This window comes from Thrips palmi, unplaced genomic scaffold (assembly GCF_012932325.1).
Source record: "Thrips palmi isolate BJ-2018 unplaced genomic scaffold, TpBJ-2018v1 HiC_scaffold_3, whole genome shotgun sequence".
Classification (NCBI taxonomy): Eukaryota; Metazoa; Arthropoda; class Insecta; order Thysanoptera; family Thripidae; genus Thrips; species Thrips palmi.
The window spans coordinates 9,918,482-9,933,723 of record NW_023144630.1 but is presented as its reverse complement, the minus strand read 5'-3'; the positions used below and the strand labels follow the sequence as shown (position 1 = coordinate 9,933,723).

General features: G+C 46.2%; 1 protein-coding gene across 1 annotated transcript; it reads left to right on the top strand.

Moving 5' to 3' along the window:
- Positions 1–10,851: 10,851 nt before the first annotated feature.
- On the top strand, positions 10,852–14,532 carry LOC117647838. The gene is made up of 5 exons (XM_034389809.1): positions 10,852–10,962; positions 11,985–12,102; positions 12,187–12,602; positions 12,685–12,810; positions 14,410–14,532. Exons 1-5 carry the CDS (start codon positions 10,852–10,854, stop codon positions 14,530–14,532), a joined length of 894 nt encoding a protein of 297 aa, XP_034245700.1.
- The last annotated feature ends 710 nt before the right edge of the window (positions 14,533–15,242 follow it).

Here is a 15,242-nt window from a genome sequence, read left to right as displayed (position 1 = left end):
GCAGATAGATCACTTCGTCTTGGAGAAAGGGGGGGCCCGGGGGGGCCCCGACAAGTTAAAAAGTGACAAGGGTCAAGATCGTGTTATCTGTAGATAAAACAACTCTATTTAGAATGTAGGGGGGTCTGGGGGCGGAGCTCCCAAGCATTCAACGAGTTAAAAAATAACCAACAATGGACAAGCCATTGCCTGTCGCAGGCAGGCTAGCGCCGCAGACCGAGGTAGGTACGCCAGGCGTGGATTGGAGAAACAGGCAGCGAGACATCGCGAAGCCTGTTACGACAAGACGCGGTCTGGCGTAAACCTACCTTGTTTTATGTGGGAGTGTACGGAAGGGCTTTGACAACAATCAGCAGTGCCGAATAGCAACATCCGAGCATAGGTTCTGGCAGTACGCCGCAATCCATTGCTACTCGAAAACCAGCTAATTAAAAACTTCCATTGGCCCTTCAAGAAGGAAGACTAACTCATGCGTCTGACCTAAAACATTAAGAAATGCACATGAATAGAATTTTCAGAGTAAAAAAAGAGAAAAATGATACATGGGTCCCCACCTTTCCTTACAAAATTTCAACCTCCTAGCTCGAAAGACTTTGAAAATACTACGATGTCTTAAAGTGCTCCGTTTATTTTTGTCGGGAATACACGAGGGCGAGTATTACTCACTGATGTCTTGCGGACGCCGTCCTCGACGCGAGCGAGAGCTGACCGAGCGGTTTCGAGCTTCTCCCGCTGGCACCTCGGCCAATCATTCAAAATAATGTTCTTGATATACGAGACTGTCTTTCGTCTCATGTCGGCAGCAGAGTTTGGAATACAATATCCACAAGCATTGAAAAATGACGAGACAGTCCGTGTACAACGAGGCCTGCACCCTGATCCCCGAGCGCCGAGCCGAGCGCGGAGCGCCGAAGTGCTCCTGCAAACGATCCAGTGACACGCTGTACATGTTTTCTTTTCCGAATCCTTCTGTAATCTTCTTTGCTTTCTCCACCTTCTGCAATTCCTGCCACATTTCCTCAAAATCAAACAGCATAATTCCACCGTCGTCCTTGCAATTTTTCCTTTTTTGATCCTGTTGTGAGGAACTTATTGAAAGACCGCAGGAAGGCAGAGGGGACATGCAGCGGAAGGGTTTCCCCTGTAATCAGATGGGGGGTCGTAAAATGGCCCTTCACTCCTGCGAACCTTTGGGCGGGGGAAGGCTGAGGGGAGGGCTTTGGAGTAGGGGCGACAGAGCTTTCCCTGTGCTGCGTGCTGGCGGCGGGTGTGTCCTCACTGCACATCTGACTGCCGTTCGTACCGAGTGCCCGCCTCAAAACATTCGAAGGCACAAACTCGGGCCATGAAATCTAGCAAAAAACTTGACTGTGGTGTATGGTTGCAACTCAACCACACCTGCAGGAACTAACTACTGCGAAAACTGAACACACTCCGAAAGTGCTAATGTCCACAGAGTGCGCGAAACGGAACGGACAGGCACATACTGTCGTCCGAACGCTGCGATCCACTCGGGGGCTCCAGACGAAACTCTTCGTCTTTGGGTCTACGGCGCCACCGTGAGCCGTGATAAAGTCGGTGCCGACAGGGCATAATGTAACGGGCAGTTGTGGCTTGTTTGGGCAGTTCTTAATCTCAATTTGGCAGTAAAAAAAATGGCAGTTGTCTCGAGGCCAAATTTGGTGAAGTTAGGGTAAGGAAATGTGGCAAAACGTAGGTTTTGTGGGAAATGACGGAGTGTGTGAGCAGTTTTCCAAAAAATGACCAGAAGTATATTTAGAATCAGAATCTTATATAAGGCTTACAACATTTCCCCGCCGCACAGCCCCGGACTTCAGCCGTGATTGCTTCATTTTAAAAAAATCTGATTCCCTGGCCCGCGCAGGCCTCGTTTTTGACGCGCTTAACTTTCCAATCGCGGCCGCTCCCCCCCCCCCCCCCCCCCCCCCCAAGCAATTTACAGCCAATATGCTTTTATATGAATGTTGAGGGAGCTGAGTATATGCAGTCCCTGTTAATAATTTGGAGCAATGTAATGTCACACAATAAATATGATTTTAACACAACTGCTTTTATTTATTTTTCCTTGGCCACGCTTACGGCCTGCAGCGGCGGGCGGCTTGGCCGCAGTCTGCCGCTCTTTGTCCGCGAGTCCTTCCCTGATCCCCTCCTGGAGCGTCCCTGCGGAGGACCCGGTAGGTGGCGAAGGGACGCAGAGAATGCCACTCGCCGACCTCCACTGCGATACAGACCACGGCATACAACTCTAACCGAGTATTATGCAGTTCTCTCTGTGCGCAGAGACATTGGCATACAACATTGAGGGTGGCGGATTCGATGCAGAGGAAGATACTTCAGGAAGCAGGCGACAGCTTAGTAGGCAGACTTTGGAAGGCATCAAAATGACTTCTTTGGCTTTCAAACCATTGGTCCTGTTCCTGTTGAACGGAGTGACATTTATAAATGCTAGGATTTTCTGACAGGACCCATTGGAGTACCATTTTAGTAAAATAGTCAAGAGGGTAACAACAACCCAAATGTGGCCGCCTTTCTCAACAGGAACTGTGCATTGCACACTATTGGACAGATGGGGATAAGGAAGCGGAAAGGAAACTCTGGAGAAGCAGGGAGCCATGTTGAAGTGACCACTGAACCCTTGCCAAAGAGAAGGTACAATCGTGTTCCCAAGTAATTGAAAGATGTTAACTAAGTAGAGCTGTCTTTCGTAACTGTCTCTTATCAAGCCGTCTGTCAACATTGCTGTAAAGTAGCTTTTATTATTACAAGTTTAATCTTCTTTGTAGTACAGTATGTATTTATTTGATTACAATTGTACATTGTATATTGCGCTATTTATTTTTTTTTCAATTCTACATTTGTGATGGCTGATGTCAGGACCACGACTATTCCTATCATTAGCCGGATGGTTAATGTCCTAGAGGCTTCTTAAAGGTCAAAATTAGCCGGCTAATATCGAAAGTAGCCGGCTAAGGTGGGCGTAAATAGACATTGGCCGCTCGGACTGCTGAGTGAGTGGCTGGCTAATGTCAAATTTTGTGGGGAATTGAATGGGGAAATAAAGGGGCAAAAATGGCCAACTTTTGTTTGATGGTACAACCGCGGCCGCACTGTTATACAAGTTGCGATACTTTCAACACAAAAACGTGCGATGATATCCGAAATGTGATTCCCACGAATCATTGCTCCTGAGATGCAATGACTTCTGTATCGCACAAAATTCCGCAATGAAAATTGGAATTATTGCAAAAAACTGCGATGATCACAACACAAAATCTGGAATCATTGCAGTTTTTTGCAATGATCATTGCAAAATTCTGCGATACTGTAGCTCATCACACCTTTTAGCAATGATCATCACAGAGAAGTGCGATGAAATTTGTATTGCGCAGAAAGTGCGGTCTGTATCGCAAGTGGAATAACAGTGCGGGGTGGCAGTGACTCTTGCAAAGTTGTCCTGTCTTCCTGCATCCACACCTGTTATTGAGGCAGCCTGTGAGGCAGTGACATTTCTGGTAGCTCTGGCCGCCACCTGTCGTGCTTGTTTGAATGGCGATGCGGCACAGTACAATACTAATATTCAGCTGGGTAGCAAAGGCACACTCTGCCACAATTACAGTTAAAAACTCTTACAAACTCTGTTATCTTATCAAAGAAAGAAGTGCCATCTTGCATAATTCTGCAAAGATTGAACACCTTTTAGTGCTGTTAACTTAAGATTCACAATTAAATGACACCACTTCTTCTCATTAAGAAAAAATAACTGAAAATGACCATTGACAAAATTACATTTTTCACGAATAGCTTGAACTGCAGCAGCACTAAGATTCACGTCAAGTTGACGCTCAAGCATCCCGCTCCTCGTGCCGACCTTGTACAGCCCATTCTCCTTCACATCCAACTCCCACCGCGCTCCGAGTGTCACCGCGGCCCCTGTCAACTTCTGGCACCGGAATGGACACCGTGTCTCCGACTTTGGCTGGCGGAAGTTTCTGCTGCGATGTCTTCAGCATTTTGTCAGCCTGCGTCTCCAGTCCCAGAGTGGGCCAGAAGACCAGTGGAGGCGGCCAAAACTCTCGACGCGTTTCGAGCTCCAGAGTCGCTAAATGGGACTCAAACCGAACGTGTGACCCCACCATTGGATTTCCTCGTTCGGACAGCAATCCATTGGTGGGGTCACACGTCACACAAATTTGTTGATAAAAATTTACAAGAATAATCACTGACAAAACTTTTGTTGTTACTAAACGACACTTTTGCTGCAATTTTTTTTCAGCTAATTGGCTGAGCGATAGCGAAGCCTGTTACTCCAGTGGGGTTGAAAAGTTTTTCATGTCTGTGTGTGTGTGTGTGTCTGTGTGTCCGCACTACTCCTCCTAAACGGCTCGGCCGATTCTTTTGAGATTTTGCAGGGTCATTGGGCATATCCTTGGCTCACCACACACCAAAATTCAGCTTTCTATCTCAATCCATTCGGTCATATTAGCCAAAAACACTTTAAAAACGGCAGGGAAAAGACAATTTTTTTGGAACTTTCAACTTTTTGTCAAGTTGAATGTCGTTATAAATGTTTTTGAGGCTGCTGATGATGAAAATAGAACCCATTCAGACCTCCGACCGAAAGTTTAGCCCCATCAGTGTAGATTTTGATGACCAAATGCTCTTTTTGAGGGGATCACGCCCCTGTCCACGGTCTGCCAAGGAAGGCAGCCTGCCGAAGGCAGGTTAGCGCCGCAGGCCAAGGTAGGTGTATACGCCAGGCGTGGATTGTCGAAACTGGCGCAGCATCGCGAAGCCTGTTACGACAAGACACAGTCTGGCGTACGCCTACCTTGTTTTATTTAAGATTTGCAAGTCCACAAAAATATTTGTAATGCCTGCGACAAATATTGATCATGTACATATAATTTTATTTGAATGTACTGACTTTATTAATTAGTTACTTCTGACTCAGTATCTTTCTTACTACTGACAAAATCTCTTTGTAGGCACTAACAAATTAGTCCCAGAGGCCTGCATACTTCTGTTAAACAAGGTAGGTTTACGCCAGACCGCGTCTTGTCGTAACAGGCTTCGCGATGTCTCGCTGCCTGTTCCTCCAATCCACGCCTGGCGTACCTACCTTGGCCTGCGGCGCTAGCCTGCCTGCGGCAGGCAATGGCTTGTCCATTGTCGGTTATTTTTTAACTTGTTGAATGCTGGGGGGCTCCGCCCCCCAGACCACCCTACATTCTAAATAGAGTCGCTTCATCTACAGATAACACGATCTTGACCCTTGTCACTTTTTAACTTGTCGAGGCTGGGGGGCTCCGCCCCCCAGACCCCCCTTTCTCTAAGTCAGAAGTGATCTATCTGCAGAAAGCTCTATTTTTCGCCGTTTTTTAGGTGTTTTTCGGCTATAAAAACTGAACCAGTTGAGCTAGGATGGTGAAATTTCGCGTGTGCCGAGCCAAGGACATACCCAAGAAGTGTGCAAAATCTCACCGAGATCGGCCGAGCCGTTCAGGAGGAGTAGTGCGGACACACACACACACACACACAGACGGACAGACAGACAGGAAAAACTTTTCAACCCCACTGGAGTAACAGGCTTCGCTATCGCTCAGCCAATAACTAGTGACAGATTTGTTGGTAAAGGCTAAGATACAACAAGTCAATACGTTACACACAGATTTTTACCAGTAAAATACCTATGAAATTGTTCATAAATTACATAGAAATGATTTTTAAGTAAAAGTACAGACAAAAATGTCAGTAAGCCTCTGAGAGTGTAGTGTGATATGACAGAATATCAACTAAACTTTAACCTTACCCTAACGCATTATAAGCAAGCGCTTATTGTACGATAAATTACGTTCTCGGCGTTATTGTCGCTAAGCCAACACCTGGTATCCGTAACAATATTTCCACCGTGGCTGAAAAGGGGCTCGGATGTAGTGCTTGAGGCTGGAATGCTTAGATCCTTCCCAGCTAAACGCTGCAGTATAGGGTACGTTTACATTCTTTCTTTCCACCACAGTCGAATGTTGACATCCATGGACACATTGGGGATGTCTGTGTACCGGTTGATTTCAGTATGAAACATAGATTCTGGTGTAGATGCAGCTGCAGCATGACCGCCATCGTCTCCTCAATCGCACAAACGCCGTTTCTTAGCAAATAATCCATCCACTCAGACTACCGCGGCATTTCTCTTGGACGTCATCGACAGCTCTAGTCTCATCAGGATTTGCTGGAAATAATTAAGAACAGATTTAGTGACAAACGCAAGCAGAAGGGGAAAGGATGGGGGAAAAGGGCCGTTTAGTTTACTCTTATTTGTTCCTTTTTTACCTGTAGCTTTGTAATCGTCCAAAAGCTACTGCTTAGCAAGCTCTTTCTCGTCAGCAGTAAGCTCGTCTCTATACCGAGGGTCAAGCCTGCTACATTTGACCAGTAACTAATGAGTTTCAGTTGCACACCGATGGTTAATGGGTAAGGTGAAGGGGCGAGGAGGGAAGGGTGTGGGCAGGGGGAGGCAGGGGAGGGAAGGGTGTGGAAAAACTGTGAACTGTGAACCCAGAACCCAGAAAAACTGTGATTTATCTAATACCGTGTGAGACAGGGTAGTTTCGAGCTTTGCAGAGTTAGGATTTAAGTTCTTCTAGTGTATGCTGATGGCGTCTTGGCATTGCTGATCCTTACTACTTACCTCTCTGTTCCTTGCAGCCGAACGTGACTCCACCTATGCATGATGGCTGACGACCATAAAGACCAGCAAGAACATGAAATTTTGCAGCAGAAACGTACCAAGGTAAATACAATGAAACTCCAAATAGTATTTAAAAATATTTCACCTAACCAGAAAAACCACGTTACTTTTCTGTCTCTGTTCTTTGCAGGTTAAAGAAAGTATGCCTGAACCCAAAAAAGTACCCACCAAGGTAAATATAATGAAACTCCAAAGAGTTTTTTTTAATTATTTTTTATAAGACATCAAAGTAAACTTAGCTTTTTTGGCTGAGCGATAGCGAAGCCTGTTACTCCAGTGGGGTTGAAAAGTCTTTCCTGCACTGTTAAAAATGAATGAAATTTAATGACATTTGTGACATTATTTTTCATTAAACGTCATTATTTTTAATTACATGTTCACAATAGAACATACAAACAAGTATGAAAATAGTATCATAGAAAATAACTACAAATATATTTGCAGGAAACATAACCAGAATAAACTTAAACTAAACTTTGGAACGGAGAACAGCTGCCTTTGGTTTCTGCTTACAAAACTCCTATCCATCTAACTCCAGTACAGGGATATCAGTCAAAAGATTTACCCCATCACCATCTGCCCTATCCTTTACTCCTCCTCGAACAGACCATCCTTGAGCTCCTGCTCATACTCCCCAACCCTTTCAGTACCGAACGTGTCAACAAAGGTGTTTCTCTCTGAAACTTTGAGCAACTTATCATAGTATCTTATCTTGGCCATGGCTGAGATATAAAGGGGATCTTCAGAACTCACCCTCATGCCTTTATAGTTAGTTTCGGAACAAACAGCTCCAGGCTTGATATGTTTCTCCTGCAATGCCTAGGCCACCGCTGACATCAGCTTAAAGTTTACGGAATTGAGTGGATTCTTGCTTGAAGGATCAGTAATCAATTTACAATGAGGGTACCGACTCCCCAAGGACTTTAGGTACTGGAGACTCCCCTTCAGATGTGGGAGCTCACTCCTAAATTCAGAAATGGCTAACATGTCTGGGCGCTTGATTACAAGCTCATTAAGGATCGCCCGAATATGAGTACATTCAGCCCATTCTAGTAAATTGAGCGTCCACAGGGCCATCGTTCCCTGGATTCCTTCTACTTCCTTGGCGGCGACAAGATAATCTATCATCACAGTTCGTGCCCGCCAGAAACTCGTGACTCTCTCGTAGAATTGAGCAACGGGTATTACACCTGGAGTCATTGATTTAAACTTCCCCTTATCCTCAGGCACACCTGCTTTTGCACAGGCTCCTCGGAATCTGGAGCTGGACCATCGATCGTAATTATCAGATGATAAATTCTTTGATGCCCAAAGCACCATCACAGAGAAGATGGCGAGGAAATGCCTGTGGTCTATCCTCACCATCTCCTCTTGCATTGTAGCTACTTTTTCCTTATACTCTTCCCTGCAAGCCCTCATGTCAACTGGTGCGAAATCTATATTGTGACTAGCGAAAGCGTCCTTAAGAGGCTTCAAGAGCCCTTCGTCTATCCCAACAAAGTAAGAGAACACAAGTCCGCAGATCAAGTCCATGTCTGCGGTCATCTCTGTGTCTCTCAGCATTGCCAAGATAGTGAGGAGATCTTCATCATTCTCATCTTGAGGTTTCCTGCAGGGATAATACGCATATTTGGCTTTCCTATTGAGTCTTGTAGGCTGAATGTTCTTTATCTGGATGTTCTCACTCTGACAATCCTGGATTTCGCTTATGAAGTCACTAGACTTTGTCAGGATATCCGATAAAGGTCCATGCAACACCGAAGCCTTTTGGGATCCAGATTTTGTCCTAGAAGCCATGGTAGTGGTTACCAGATTCCAAGGAACCGACTATAGACGTATCTAATGGCTAGGAAGCTAATGATGCTTTTTGGACTTTCCAGATTCATTACATTGTAATGAAAATTTCATTACCTCGGTCATAAAGTTTAATGACATTAGCCATGTAATGAAAGTTTCATTACATTATGCAGCTTGTCATGAAATTTTCATTACATGTCATTAAATTTTTCAAAAATATTTAAGCATGACTGAAATTTTTTGGATTTGTCAAGGATGTAAGTTAAGCTTACTCAAACTAATTTAGCCTTCTATTGGCTGCCAACATCAATTTTTCTCCTACAGTCGTCCATTGCGGCGTCATATGCCAAACATGTCATTCGCAAGTCTGCCGCTAGGTGTCGCATGGTACACGGGGTTCACTCTCAACTCTGTATTTCGTATTAAAATATTAAAACGTGAGGAGATATTCTGAAATGTATCCGTGGTTCATGTGAAGTGCTGGATTGTTAAACTAATGGCGCAGAGTTTGGGGGAATAGAGCGATATTTGAAGTGACCAAATAGGTTTGTCTGATGTTGCTCGAAGGCGTCCACGGGCTGCCGTTTGGTAGGGTCAGCACCCGACCTCACTCACTCAGGCAACTAATCTGCCTCAGGCCTGAATCGTCCCGGGGTCACTCAATTTTTACCTCTTCTCTGCTGTCAGAGTCGCTGTGAATTCTCTCTAACCTATGTCAAATCGAAACGAAAAGTTGGGTAATTTGCGTCAACTTTGATCATTTTCATTACGTTTTTGTCATTAAAATTTTCATTACATTCGTTCATTACACTGTAATGAAAATTTTAATAACATACGTGTAATGAAAACTTTAATTACATTGTTATGATTATAGCTTCACTACCATGTAATGAAAAATGTAATTAAATTTTTTTAACAGTGTGTCTGTCTGTCTGTGTGTGTCTGTCCGCACTACTACTCCTGAACGGCTCGGCCGATCGCGGTGAGATTTTGCACACTCTTTAGGCATGTCCTTGGCTCGGCACACGCGAAATCTCACCATCGTAGCTCATCTGGTTCAGTTTTTATAGCCGAAAAACACCTTAAAAACGGCGAAAAATCGAGTTTTCTGCAGGCAGGATGCCTTTTGTCCTGAAGAAGGGGGGGGGGGCCGCGCCTCGATAAGTTCAAAGGTTACAAGGGTCAAGATCATGCTATCTGTAGATGATGCAACTCTACCTAGAAGGAAGGGGGGTCCCCCAGCATGCAACAAGTTAGAAGTAACCGACGATGGACAAGCCATTGCCTGCCGAAGGCAGGCTGGCGCCGTAGGCCAAGGTAGGTACGCCAGGCGCGGATTGGAGAAACAGTCAGCGAGACATCGCGAAGCCTGTTACGACAAGACGCGGTCTGGCGTAAACCTACCTTGTAATTTATGGAATACTTTTCTTTTAGTTAAGTCTTGACCGTCATTTTTTTTATTAGGTCGAAATTGAAAAGATACTGAGCCGAGGAGGGTTGGTGTTGGCCAAGAAGTTCACGGATGGCATCCAGGAAGCTGCGAAAAGGGTCGCATTGACACAAGGCAGGCGATTTATTGTGTCCGTTCAGCCTGCAAAAGACCTCAGAGCTAAGAAATGGCCGTACGTTATCTTTGATATTGTGGTAGAATGAATGTGTCATGCATTTATGCAACTGTATGAAAAACATTGCTGTTGGCTGTTGCAGTGTTATTGTGCTGAACTGCGATCAAGTCACCGAGCTGGTGCTGAAAAATTCAGTCCTGAAGCGGAAACAGACCAAGACGGCGCCAATGATCGTTGTTTGCCCTCACCCTGATGGGACACACAACAGTCGTCCAGTTCAAATTTAAGTTGGTTCCAGCAGCGGTTCTTGCATCAGTGTGGGGTTTGTCCAGGATGAGACGGCGCCCTGGTGAGGCTGCAGGGCGGCCCAAAAGAGCATGTCTCAGTGACGTAAGTTTCTCCTCTAAGAGGTCCAAAAAAATATGCAACTGCATCCTTCACCTACCTGTATGGCGTTAACGTTTAATGATTTTCATTTGCAGGTAACTAAGATGACTCAAATTTTAGCCGTAAGGGTTGGGAAACGTGAGACCCCCTTCGGCTAAACTTGTGCACGCCACTGTTACAGGGCTTAGGAAAACTGCACCGCACTTCCTCCGCATTGCGCCGAGGAATGCAGTTTACTGCTTAAAGACAATGCCCGGCCTCCTCACCAGGAAAAACCAGCGGACTGCAGAAATTGCCCATTGATTCGGCCTGAAGGACGGTATTCTGTCGTGCATGAGTGCCTTGCTGTCAGATTCCGAACACTTTGCTCAGAGGAAAGCAGGAAATCCTTCTGTTCTTCCTCTTTATGCTGAGGGTTTTATCAGCAATTACAAGTCTCATGTTGTAAGTAGAAGCAGCTTAATTTGACGCTGCTGTGTAGTTGTTTTAGGGTAGGCACAGTGTTAAAATATTATTTGAACCTTTTTTGACAGCGGCCGAACACTAGAAATTCTGCCACAGTCCGGCGGATGGTGTCGTTGTGGCGCTTCGCGAGGCATACTGAGCCAAGTACGCAATATGAGAGAGCGTGCTTCGAAGCTGCCAGGATGGCCGTTCGGCGTGCCGAGCTGCGCAGACTGACAGAGCGCGTTGTGAGCAGAAACCGGTCATTCAACTTCCAGAAGAGGATCCGGCGGCGCCGCCTGATACCCAGAAAGATGAAGGTCTGGACGCCCAGACTGCAGGAAGATTCGCCAAAGAAGAGAGCCGAAGTAGAGTTTAGAGAATCGTTACTTAACCTCTTGGAGCCCAGGAAAAAGGAGGACAAGGCAACTGAGGCGGCAGATGATGCGCAAGGAATAAAGTTGGAGTACCAGAAGCCGGGTGAGAACAATGTTCTAAACCTTTTTTTTTTAATCAGTTATTTAGTGTGTCTGCATTTCTGTACGTGTGACCGTGATATTTTTTCTTTGACAGTTCAAAGGCGCCTTCCATGGGCTCCAAGAATCCACGTAACTGAGAGTTTTGAGCCTGTCGGCGCTCAGCCTGTTGTCGTTGTTCAGGATTCGGCCAAGAAGGACGAAGACAGCATAAAAAAACTGTTGGGAAAGATTTGCAATGGCCGCAGTTTTAAACAAAACACCTGGACCTCTCTGAATCCATAACGGAATCCGAGTCTGAATCGACAGAGGTTAGGGAACCAGAACCGCAGCCCATCTTGCCGGACTTCCATGATCTGCCAGCGGACCAGGAAACTACGGCTATCATCAAGCGGCTCGAGGAGCTCAGCAGGACTATGCTATTCGATTCTGCCCCTGGCCCTGGAGATTTGCAGCCTGCAACACCGCAGCCTCTCTGGCCAAATGGATTTTACGAACTCCCTCCCTACTGTAGAGTCCCGCTCATTCCTTGCTTCTGCTTTACAGGTCGTGGAAGACTCCATGCTGGACGTGGTGCTCCACAAGATGGACCAGTCCAACAGCCTGCTCCGCGAGCCCCATTCAACATTATGGGGCTTGCTGAAGCCGTGGATCGGGCTAGTTCGTATTTACAATTTTCCCCTGGCAAATAAAACAGTGGATTATGTTTAGGTGCAATTATAATCATTTCTTCTGTCATTTGTTTCAGACCTCGATGCACGCTGCGCCGAACTTATAACGCAGCTTGCTGTGCTTCCGGGCTACAGTGGCTTTGATGAGGAGGATTGCCTCCTGAATTGCCCGAGATGTTTTCGCCCAGCCGTGCTCTACCGGTGGAAGGGCACGGGCAAGCCCCGCGTCCGGCACCCGCAGACTAACGACTGGCTGTTCGACTGCTCCTGCTTTCAATCCTACAACGTCGTCGCCTTTCGGGAGGACGCCGTGCTCAGGATGCTCTTGGACGTTGTTGTCCCAGTCCCGTTTGGCGCCGTCAGGCGCACACTCCAGTTGTTGGACGAAGCAGAACAGAGGGTCATGATGCATATGCTGCTCAGCAGGGACGTCATGATATTGATGCCGGAGACCACCGGGGAATCGGTGGCCATTTCCATACCTAACATTCTCGTAAGTTCACGTCTTGACATTCTTAAATGTGGTTACTGTTTTATCACTTCCTTACCTGTACTTTCGGTTGGTATCTGCGCAGTCCAATGACCCTGCGATGGATGTGCCTTTCGCTCCCTCCATGGACTGGAAAATATGCCCGATATGCAGCAAGGACATGAAGGAGAAAGTGAAACAGCATCTTACGAGAACCCACCACCGAGAAGACGTATATAAAGCCGTGGCCTCAAGGCAGGTAGTAACTGCAGGGCTTACAAACGTCCAGGGCCCTCTGCGTTTCTGGAATAAATACCTAAAATATTCTGACCTGTTAGTCATTTTTTGTTAAAAGAAAACTGCTATTCTTTAGACATTGATTTGTTTATATATTTTCAAAAATTTATGTTGTTAACCTTTATTAAGATTTATATGTTTGAACTCATATTCTGTTATCCAAAGACTCTTCATTTACTTTAAAATTGATCTTCTATAAACAAGGTAGGTGTACGCCAGACCGTGTCTTGTCGTAACAGGCTTCGCGATGCTGCGCCAGTTTCGACAATCCACGCCTGGCGTTACACCTACCTTGGCCTGCGGCGCTTGCCTGCCTTCGGCAGGCTAGGTTTCTTTTCCAGGCATCCGCATACCAATTTGCGTGATTGAAGGTCAAAAGAGCATTTGATTTCGTGCCTAGGGCTGCATTGGCCTGACTTTTTAACTTGTCGAGGCTGGGAGGCTCCGCCCCCCAGACCCCCCTTTCCTCAAGACAGAAGTGATCTGCCTGCAGAAAACTCGATTTTTCGCCGTTTTTTAGGTGTTTTTCGGCTATAAAAACCGAACCAGTTGAGCTAGGATTGTGAAATTTCGCGTGTGCTGAGCCAAGGACATACCCAAAAAGTGTGCAAAATCTCACCGAGATCGGCCGAGCCGTTCAGGAGGAGTAGCGCGGACACACACACACGCACGCACGCACGCACGCACGCACGCAGACAGGAAAAATTTTTCAACCCCACCTGAGTAACAGGCTTCGCTATCGCTCAGCCAAAAAAATTAATTTTTTTATCACTTATCAACTGTCTGTTAAACCATGATTATGTATTCAGTCATTGAATAAATGGTTAAGGAGAAAAAGATGTGCATTTTCTTTACTAGTGTATTTTATCATTATCCAAATCCATCCCGTAAAGTGCCGCCACAGTGCGTGATAGTAGCATTTGAGCGGCCCTGGGGCCTTCGGAATGGTCCCGCTCAGAGGGACTTGGAGACGCGGCGGGGCATGGCGCGGTCCCCCTCCCCCCCCTCCGGGCGGCCCCGCGGGCCCCGCTGATGCACCCCGGCCCTCCCCGCCCCGTGCCGGTAGGCGGGAAAACCGTTGTCCGGACAATCAGGGGAGAGTGCAAGTGCCCGCGAGAACGGCGGCACGGTTTCAAAGAAAAAAAGAAAACAGAAAAAAAACGGAACTAAACTTTCAGTTAGAACCAGAGATAGAGTACGCCACCGAGCAGATGGCTCAGTGGCGTGAGCGGAGAGAGCGGCTGAGGGCAGCTGAAGGCGATTGAGCGCTGGATGCGGACGGTGGCTTTTAAACCTCTTGAATTGGAAAATTACCGAGAACAGTTAGGCTGCAGTAGGCAGCGTCAGCTTCAGAATTGGATTCTTGGCATGGGCAGCATTCAAGTTTGTGGAAAACAAAACAAAAAATCACTGAGCACATTCTGTATTTAACATCACACTCATCCACTACATGGAGGACATCTCTAGCCAGGCAAAACCAGATTTTTATTAAACCACAACAAATGTTCTAATCTGTTTTTGGTGTTTGTTTCAGGAGCAAGCTGCAACGGATGTCAAGACACCTGCCACCACTACAGAGAAGCTACGTGACATCTTTGCCTTTGAAGAGGACTCAACAGAATACACCAAGAAGTACAGAGCACGTTACACATCTTAACCCATTTACAAGATATATAAGACTGGAGAGGGAACTATTATCCCAAAGAGACGACCAAGAGGTGAAGTAGCATCAACAGAATACCTGCCGTGTGAATTTTGCTTTAAAATGTTTGAAAGATCATACTTACATAAGCATGACAAAGTCTGTCCAGCCCAGTCAAAGGAGAATCTTCTGGAGTCATCACCTAAGAAGAGAGACTTGAGAGGTATACAGGCCCGAAACAGATTACTGTTGCCAATTGCTCAAAATATACCGCACGAGTTTTAAAAACAGGTGCTGGAAACAATGAAATGTGACAATTATGAATGTCTGTTGACTGGCACCTCGTCAAGAATGTAGGCCAAGTCCACTACACTGTCAGAAAATTCCGAAAAAAAATGGAAAAATCATGGAGTTTTTCCGAAACTTGTCCATGGAGCTCTCCATAAATGTAAATTCTGGGCTTTCTCCGAAAAATTTCGGAATTTTGAACAAAAATGCATGCTTCACTATCACAAAAACACGAAAAACAGGTTTGCAACCAGTTGAAAATTGAGGGAAAGGTGAGCCCCTACTTCTTGAGCTCAGTTTTCATAATATCAGGGGGTAGCAACACGGCCCTTTTGGCCGCTCCGTGCGGTAGCGAGGCCTGGCCCCCCACCACCGCCCCGGCCGGTGCCGGCCTGTTGTGAGCCTAGCTAACCTCTCAGAAAAACACTGTTTTTGTA

Coding starts and splice junctions, on each gene's coding strand:
- LOC117647838 (XM_034389809.1), top strand. CDS start 10,852: ATGAGTGCCTTGCTGTCAGATTCCGAACACTTTGCTCAGAGGAAAGCA. Junction 12,103..12,186: donor GCCGTGGATCGGGCTAGTTC/GTATTTACAATT, acceptor CATTTGTTTCAG/ACCTCGATGCACGCTGCGCC. Junction 12,811..14,409: donor GAACCCACCACCGAGAAGAC/GTATATAAAGCC, acceptor TGTTTGTTTCAG/GAGCAAGCTGCAACGGATGT.